At 41.7% G+C, this 9628-nt stretch overlaps 1 protein-coding gene across 3 annotated transcripts in view; it reads right to left on the reverse strand.

Annotated features, from left to right (window-relative positions):
• Positions 1-7836, reverse strand: part of ALMS1 (ALMS1 centrosome and basal body associated protein) — a 190704-nt gene extending 182868 nt beyond the window's left edge. For all 3 annotated transcript variants that reach the window (XM_044925773.2, XM_006045931.4, XM_006045930.4), the window contains exon 1: positions 7438-7836. In XM_044925773.2, the coding sequence (XP_044781708.2) occupies positions 7438-7734 (297 nt within the window). In that variant the 5' untranslated portion in view covers positions 7735-7836. The remainder of the gene's footprint in view (positions 1-7437) is intronic.
• Positions 7837-9628: the final 1792 nt, after the last annotated feature.

The following is a 9628-nucleotide window of genomic DNA, read 5'->3' on the forward strand; positions in this document are numbered from 1 at the left end:
TTTACCACAATTTTTAAGAAAAGAAAATGAAATCAAGGTAGAAAAAAAGAAACAAGCCACCAGACCATGAAAAGACATGGAAGAACCTTAAAAGCATATTCCTAAGTGAAAGAAGCCATTCTAAAAGGCTACATACTGTATGACTCTAAGCACATGACTTTCTGGAAAATGCTAAACTACAAAGACAATAAAAACAGCAGCAGCTGCCAGAGTTTCAAAGGAAGGAGGGAAGGGACAAATAAGCAGAACACGGGGATTTTTTTTTTAGGCAGTGAAACTATTCTGTGTGATACTGTAAAATAGTGGATATATGTCATTATACATTTGTCAAAATCCAAAGAATGTACAAAAATGTGGACTCTAATAAAAACATACACTTATAATTAATAGCAATGTATCAATATTGGCTTACCAACTGTAACAAATATGCGAGCCTAATACAAGATGTTAATAACAGAGAAAACAGGGGAGGGAAAAGAGGTACATGGGAATTCTGAACTTTTTGCTAAACATAAAACTGCTCCCAATAAAGTCTACTGGGACTTCCCTAGTGGTCCAATGGTTAAGAATCCATCTGCCAATGCAGGGGACACAGGTTCCATCCTTGGTCTGGGAAAATACCACATGCCGAGAGGCCACTAAGCCCAGGCAGCACAACTACTGAAGCCCACACACCTAGAGCCCACGCTCTGCAACGGGAGAAGCCACCACAGTGAGAACCTGAGCAGCGCAACTAGAGTGGTCCCTACTCGCCACAGCTGGAGAAAGCCTACGGGCTGCCACAAAGACCAGGGCAGCCAAAATATACTAATAATTAAAAAAATAAAAGGATAGCCACCTGTGAGAAGATCAACAAGGAAATATAAGATGTGAACACACTATAAGCAAACTACATTATAGAATATTCCATCTTAGAGCAGCAGAATATACATTCTTCTCAGCATACATGGAACATCTCCAGGACAGACAATATGTCAGGTTACAAAGCAAGCCTCAATGTTTTAAAAAATTTATTTTATTGATGTATAGGTGATTTACAATGTTGTGTTAACTTCTGCTGTACAGCACAGTGATTCAGTTATAAACACAAGCCTCAAATTTTTTAAAAAATTTAAATCATGGAAAGTATATTCTCCAGCCAAAATGGAATGAAATTAGAAATCTATAACAGAAGGAAGTTAAGGAAATTCACAAACATGTAGAAATTAAGCAACAGACTTCTAAACAACCAATGAAAAAAAATCACAAAGAGAATTTTCAAATATTTTGAGATAGACAACAGGCAGAAAACAACTCAAATGTCCACCAACTGATAACGGATAAACAAATGTAGTATATCCATACAATGGAATACTATTAAGTCATAAAAAGGAATGAAAAATTGATGTTATATTCATGGATTCCTAAAAACATTATGCTAAGTGAAAGAAGCCAGTCATAAAAGACCACACATTGGAATTGGTGGTGCAGTGGCTAGGACTCAATGCTCTCACTGCCAGGGTTCAAACCGTGGTGGGGGAACTAAGATCCAGGAATCCGTGTGACATGTACCATATATTATATGATTCCATGTATATTAAATGACCAGAACAGGCAACTCTACAGAGAGGGAAAGTAGATTAATAGTTGCCTTGAGGAATGGAAGCAAGAGGGGCGACAGCTAAAGTGTATAGGGTTTCTTTTTGAGGTCGTGAAAAAATTGTTCTAAAATTGTGGTGATGGCTACACATACCCATTAACATACTGACAACCACTGAGCTGTGCAGTAAATGCAGGGAAAATTGCACGGCTTTTAAATTATATCACGACAAAACTGTTTAGAATGTTTTTAAATAAGCCGGTTGAACATTCAGCATGTTAAGTAAAATTAAATAAATCAAAATAAACCTAGGGAAACAGTAAAAGATGAGAGCTGAAATTAACAAACTAAATGGTGAAAAAGTCAATAGAATTAAACTTAAATATAAGAGAGGTTTCCTTGGATGAAAAAAATTAACAAAACATATCCATAGTTATTCAGATCAAGAGGAAAATAAAATATAACATTAGGAATGAGAAGTGGAAATAATCACAAATGCAATGGAAAAAATAAAGAATACTACGTAACACTTCATTATAGTTAACTAAAAATCCTTACTGAAATGATTTTCCAGAAAAATCATAAATTATCAAAATTAACTGCCCCCCCCCAAAAAAAGGGGCTTACCCCGTGGGTAAGATATTAATGAATCTGCCTGCAATGCCAGAGACCCAGGTTCGATCCCTGGGTCAGGAAGATCCCCTGGAGAAGGGAATAGCAATCCCATGGACAGAGGAGCCCGGAGGTGCAAAGAGCCAGACACAACTGAGCAACTAAGAGTTTCAACCCAAAAAAAGTGAGACAGTATATACAAATTATAACCCTAAAAGGAATCCATAGGCACAGTAGCTTCACAAGTTATTATTTTTCCAACATGCAAGAAAGTCTTATATTACTTAAACTGTTCCAAGACATTAAAAAATCTTACCAGTACCTCACATAAAAACATCATAATTCTGATTTCAAATTTGACCAAAAAAGTCAAGAAAACAATATAACTTAAAACTATTATCATTTATCAAATATCTAAAGATAAAATCCAGCACTTCCTTAAGAGAGAAACACATTCTAACTGACAGCTTTCATCCCCAAGCTCAAGAAAGTTTGAACAAAATCTGTACTAATAGGCAAAAAAAAAAAGGTTAAGAGTTGTACAGTGTAGATAAATTTGGAGATGGGGACTAGGAAGGTGAAGGAGTTCAGGCCTAAGTGTCTCTCCTAAGAAATGATAACCTGCTGACAGGAGAATGCTGAACACTAGATGAAGGCCAGAGGATAAGGGTGAAAATGCAGAAGAATCTGAAGAAGGAAACATAAAAATATTTCTAAGAACTCTTGATGATCCAGTTAAAAGTTGGAGACCAAGTGGTCAAAAGGTACAAACTTCCAATAAGAAGATAAATAAGTACTAGGTATATAAGGCACAACATGACAAATAAATTAACGCTGCTGTGCGCTAGATATGGACACTGCTGACCGTAAACCCTGAGTTCTCATCACCAGGAAAGAATTATTTTCTACGCATGTTTCTAAGCCATATGAGATGACGACTTGTGATAATTATTTTATGATGTATGTAAGTCAAACCATGCTATATACCTTAAACTTATAAGTGCTTCATGTCAATTGTATCTCAATATAGTTGGGAGAAAAGACTACTGTAAATAAATAATAAAACTAAAAACAAAAAAAGTTGAAGACCAAGAACTTCTATGATACCAATTCACAGAACTGAATTATTTTCCCTAGCACAGTTCAGAAATTTAGGTTTAGGAATTACAAAGCAGAGATGTCTGAAACGGTTCATGTTGAATGGTCTGTAAGACTGGCCTGGCATAAGACCAACAAAGTAAAGGCTCTGAATCACTCACTTCCCTGAACTCTTAAAAAGACTTGGTTGTGGGACTTCCCTGGTGGTCCAGTGGTTAAGAATCTGCTTGCCAATGCCAGGTACATGAGTTCAATTCCTGGTCCCGGAAGATCCCATAGGCTGAGAGGCAACTAAGCCAGTGCTCACAACTACTGAAGCCCCCCAACTCTGAGCCTGTCCTCCACAGTAAGAAAAGCCGCTGCCATGAGAAGCCAGTGCGCCACAATGAAGATTAGCCCTCACTCACCACAGCTAGAGAAAGCCCTCCCACAGCAACAAAGACCCAGCTCAGCTAAAAATAAATGATTTTTTTTTTTAAGACTTGGTTGTAAGGCAGGTCACATTTTGTACTGAACTTAAAACAGTTCCATACCTTAGCTCAGTGTCATTAATTGGAGTTGCAAACTTAATCAGTACCTTACAAATCACCACTAGAACATCCTTATTGTCAGAGACATATGAGAGTGAATCAAATAGTACAATTTTGTCATTTAACTTGAGGCTATCCTGAATGAAATTAATGTCTCCCATCATTTGGTCTCTTCCTTTGAATGCTGCTGCTGTTTAGTCACTATATCATATCTGATTCTTTGCAACCCCATGGACTGTAGCCTACCAGGCTCCTCTGTCCATGGAATTTCCCAGGCAAGAATACTGGAGTGGGTTGCTATTTCCTTCTTCACGGGATCGTCCCAATCCAATCTCCTGCTTGGAAGGTGGATTCTTTACTACTGAGTCACCTGGGAAGCCCCATCCTTTGAAGACACTGAATTAAATACTACACAACAAACTCATCTTCAAAAACTTATAGTTCATAAATTTCTAGCAAGAAATATAGAAGTCTCTCCTTTAAACATTTTTCCAATTTATGCCAGTAAATCTTAATATATTAGTAAATAAATCTTAATATATTAGTGAGCAAAAAAATTATCTTAATACACTTTATATTATTTTAAAACTACCTTTAATACAGCACATCACCCACACCTTCATAAACCCTCCAAGGTAAACAAGAGAATATCCTTCTCTCAAAAAAAAAAAAAAAAAAAAAAACACCCTCTATGGAAAAAATCCTCGGGCTCTAAAAAGCAGTATCTTCTATTACACAGATAGATCACTGCTAAACAAAAGAATAATCTTGTCACATTGGCTGTAAAGAAGTAAAAGGGCTTAATTAAAATCTTCAAGGAATATTAAATTTAAATATTAACAGTTATTCAAACAAGAAGTCATAGAACAAAATTAAAGTTACGAGACCTTATCCACAAGTATGGCTTTAGTTCTGGTCCATATGTATATAGATAACTTACAATTTGAAATGTCTAGCCCAGATCCCTCCTCTGATCTCCAAAGCCAAACCCATAATCTTAACACCCATCCCAACCATCTCATCACCCTACTCCATGGCCACCACTTCTACCATAAACTTGGCCATTTTTCAATATTTGGCACAACCATTTATCCAATAACCTGACACCTCCTTGCCCTCGTGTTCCACATCTAACCCATTATTAGTGTAATAATAATGTAAAATTAGTGCACCACTGTGATTATTTTACTTCTTAAATTCCTCTTGAATCAGTCTACTTTTCTATATCCACCAACATGTCCCTATTCCAAAATATCATCAGTTCCCGGCAATACTGCAATGACCTAATTAATCAGCATCCTTGACATTATTGCTGCTCCCCACCCAGCCATCAAAGCTGTTCTCTGCTCTGCTACAAAGTGATCTTCCTGAAACACAAATCTTATCCTATATTTCTTTGTTTAAAAACATTTCAATGACTTCCACGGATAAAGCTTTCAAATCCTTGACATAGAACAGAAAGCCTTGAAATCTGTAATCAACCCTTATTGGCTCCTGGTTCCTTGAAAACGCCATACTCTCTTACCTACAGTACCTTTCCATGTGCCTTTCCCTCAGCTGGAAAGCTTCTTTTCTCTTTAATTGTGATCTGTCTTCAGACCTCAGCTTGTCATAACTTCCTCAGAGAAGCTTTCCCCAACTTCACTAACAAAACAGATTCCCTTACTAAATGTTTTCAAAGCACGTTAGGACATACCATTTTTACTTTTCTTTCTTCGACCAACTGAATTTTGTCTGCCTCCCTCTTTAAAGTGCATAAGCTAGAAAAAAAGAAAAAACAAATATTTCCGTTCATCAAAATTCCATAGCATAAAGCATAATGTGTGGCCCATGATGAATGCTCAATACATGCTCAATGCATTGAGTACCGACAGGAATATTTACCAAGCAAAACAACTATTATTCTTTAATGATCAACAGCCTACAGCAATAATGTCCAGTAGAACTTTCTGTAATGATGAAATTATTCTACATCTGCACTGTCCAATTACACAGCCACTAATCAAGCTTGGCTACCGAGCACTTGAAAAGTGGTTGGTACAACAGAGGCACTGAATTTTTAATTTCATTTGATTTTAACAAATTAAGATGTAAAGAGTCAGACATTGCTATGACTACTGTATTGAACAGCACAGGTCTATATAGTCTTTTCTCTGTCTTTTCAATCGTTGCATCTTGTTTCACTCTACCCAGGTGACACCTTATCTAAGGAGCAGTCTTGAACAATAAACCCTAGACTTCTTTTTGTCCCCACAATATTCCTCTCAAAGAATAGAAACTTAATGTCTGATGACTAGATATCCGAATTGTATATCTTTCCTTTCTCCCTGAAAAATAATCAATTAAATGCAGTTATTTTCAAAATGACCTTCAGGAGCCAGCCAAAAAATCAGCTCTTTCTAGTTTTCCAGACTGGTGGGAGCTGCAGCATAATAAACCTCCTGTATTTCGAAGCCCCTCCTACCTGCTAGGGACCCCTTTAAGGCTACAAAGAAGCTGAAGAAGCACAATTGGCCAGAAACCACTAGAGATTACTATTCAGGTAGCTTACTGAATGGGGAAACAATGAAAACAGTGACAGACTTTATTTTCTTGGGTTTCAAAATCACTGCAGATGATGATTGCAGCCATGAAATTAAAAGACGCTTGCTCCTTGGAAAAAAAGCTATGATCAACCTAGACAGCACAGTAAAAGGCAGAGACATCACTTTGGCGAAAAAAGGTCCGTCTACTCAAAGCTATGGTTTTTCCAGTAGTCATGTATAGATGTGAGAGTTGGGCTATAAAGAAAGCTGAGCGCCGAAGGATTGATGCTTTTGAACTGTGGTGTTGAAGAAGACTCTTGAGAGTCCCTTGGACTGCAAGGAGATCCAACCAGTCCATCCTAAAGGAGATCAGTCCTAAATATTCATTGGAAGGACTGATGCTGAAGCTCCAATACTTGGGCCACCTGATGCGAAGTACTGACTCCTTAGAAAAGACCCTGATACTGGGAAAGACTGAACGCAGGAGAAGGGGACGACAGAGGATGAGATGGTTGGATAGCATCACTGACTCAATGGACATGAGTTTGAGCAAGCTCCGGGAGTTGGTGATGGACAGGGAAGCGTGCAGCAGTCCATGGGGTCGCAAAGAGTCGGACACGACTGGGCGATTGAACTAACTGTCGTACAGAACCCACACTGCTCTCTCAAGCGGAGACCCGCCCTTCAGGCAGATAATCTCCTGTCTCCACAACAAGAGAGTCCCTGGGCAACCATTCTCTCCTTTCCTACACCGCTCTTTTCCTCTCCCTCAGGGGATAAGCCCCACCTCCTCCCAACAGCGTTTCTGAAGCCACAATACTGACTCCTCTGAACCCCTGGTGTAATTCAAAAAGCCCGGGGCCTGGGGCGGGGGAACAAGAGAGATCTTTGCCAGAAAGGACGGGAGACTTGGAGTACTCGGCAAGAGTCGGGGCCCAGGAAGCGACAAGGCCCCTACAAGCCTTTAAAAGCACACGTACTATTGTCAGGCACCGTGACGGGCGGCGAGCAGGAGACAGACGGCAGGGAACAGGCAAAGCGCTCAGGGACCACCCGCCCGACGGCGGCCCATACCTCTCCCCGGCCAGCTCACCTTCCCGGGGCTGGTCAGCTCGCTCTCCGAATAGCGGTGCCTCTGGAGAGACGCCTGAGGCAAAGTGGCGCCGGGGTGCGCTTGCAGCCAGGCTTTGGCCTCCTCGTCGTCCTCCTCGTCCGTACTCTCTCGACGCTGGCTCTCATAGTTAAAATCCGCCTCCGGCTCCCGTCTCTCCTCTTCCTCCATCTCCTCCACCATCACCACCTCGTCCTCGTCCAAGTTCTCCGCCCCCTCCTCCTCCTCCTCCTCCTCCTCCTCGAGCTCGCCGGGCCATGGTAGGTCCTCGGGCTCCATATTGGCGTCTCGCTCTAGGAGGTAGAGGAGGAGGAGAGGGGAGGGGAGAGGGAAGGGAGGGGAAAAGAAACGACTGGCGGTTTTGGCTGCGCGCAGGCGCAAAGACCGCCGACGCCTTGCGCGGGGCTGGGTGTTGGGAGGACAGGGCGGGGCAGGGAGTGAGCGCGCGTTGCTAAGGACGCCCCGAAGGGGCCGGCGGGAAGGCCCGCGGCGCTGAGCGGCGGGCCGGCTAAGCCGACGCCTAGTCCACGTCACGGGCTGGGGTCTCGCTCACAGTACTGTAAGCTCACAATAAACCCAGACAGGGCTCCTGTCGGAATAGGGAAGAATTTAGTCCTCGGCTGGGCCGAGCCAAAACTGAATTTTCCCCTGCCCCGAGGGGCAATCAGACTCTGGGACAAACCCAAAATAATCAAACCTGCAAATTATAAATTTTTCAAAGTTTTCAATGTATTATGGGCACTTGAACCCAACAGCGGAAAAGTGTCAGAGGCAATAGAGGGGTTAAGTAAGAACTGGACTTTGGTATCAGAAAGATGGGAGCTTGAATCCTAACATGGCCTTTAACAGCAGTGAGACTAACCCTCTTTGAAATGAGGGTAATAGGCCCTTGTATAGGATGGTTGTGATAATTAAGGGAAATAACTTGTGAAGGGGTAGTGGTAGGTATTATTTGTTGACTACTGAATAGTAACAGTAAATGCTTACAGATTTGTGAGACAAGTGTTATAACCATTTTGTATTTGAAGAATCTAAGGCTGAGAAGAATAACTTGGCCAAAGTCTCCTACCTTATAAGTGGCTGGCAATGCCATCCCAGGTCTTCTGTAAGTCCAGTAATTGCCTTTGCCCAGACCTACAGCTAATAAAGAATAAAGTAGAAATATTTATACTGATAATATATATGTTTGTGGGTTCAGATCAGATCAGTCGCTCAGTCGTGTCCGACTCTTTGCGACTCCATGAATCGCAGCACGCCAGGCCTCCCTGTCCATCACCAACTCCCGGAGTTCACTCAGACTCACGTCCATCGAGTCAGTGATGCCATCCAGCCATCTCATCCTCTGTCGTCCCCTTCTCCTCCTGCCCCCAATCCCTCCCAGCATCAGAGTCTTTTCCAATGAGTCAACTCTTCGCATGAGGTGGCCAAAGTACTGGAGTTTCAGCTTTAGCATCATTCCTTCCAAAGAAATCTCAGGGCTGATCTCCTTCAGAATGGACTGGTTGGATCTCCTTGCAGTCCAAGGGACTCGCAAGAGTCTTCTCCAATACCACAGTTCAAAAGCATCAATGGCTGGGCTTTGCTGGAGCAGCCATGAAGAGATACCCCACGCCCAAGGTAAGAGAAACCCAAGTAAGACGGTAGGTGTTGCAAGAGGGCATCAGAGGGCAGACACACTGAAACCATACTCACAGAAAACTAGTCAATCTAATCACACTAGGACCACAGCCTTGTCTAACTCAATGAAACTAAGCCATGCCCGTGGGGCAACCCAAGATGGGCGGGTCATGGTGGAGAGATCTGACAGAATGTGGTCCACTGGAGAAGGGAATGGCAAACCACTTCAGTATTCTTGCCTTGAGAACCCCATGAACAGTATGAGAAGGCAAAATGATAGGATACTTAAAGAGAAACTCCCCAGGTCAGTAGGTGCCCAATATGCTACTGGAGATCAGTGGAGAAATAACTCCAGAAAGAATGAAGGGATGGAGCCAAAGCAAAAACAATACCCAGCTGCGGATGTGACTGGTGATAGAAGCAAGGTCCGATGCTGTAAAGAGCAATATTGCATAGGAACCTGGAATGTCAGGTCCATGAATCAAGGCAAATTGGAAGTGGTCAAACAAGAGATGGCAAGAGTGAATGTCGACATTCTAGGAATCAGCGAACTGAA

The sequence above is a fragment of the Bubalus bubalis genome, chromosome 12, assembly GCF_019923935.1.
Source record: "Bubalus bubalis isolate 160015118507 breed Murrah chromosome 12, NDDB_SH_1, whole genome shotgun sequence".
NCBI classification, from domain to species: domain Eukaryota; kingdom Metazoa; phylum Chordata; class Mammalia; order Artiodactyla; family Bovidae; genus Bubalus; species Bubalus bubalis.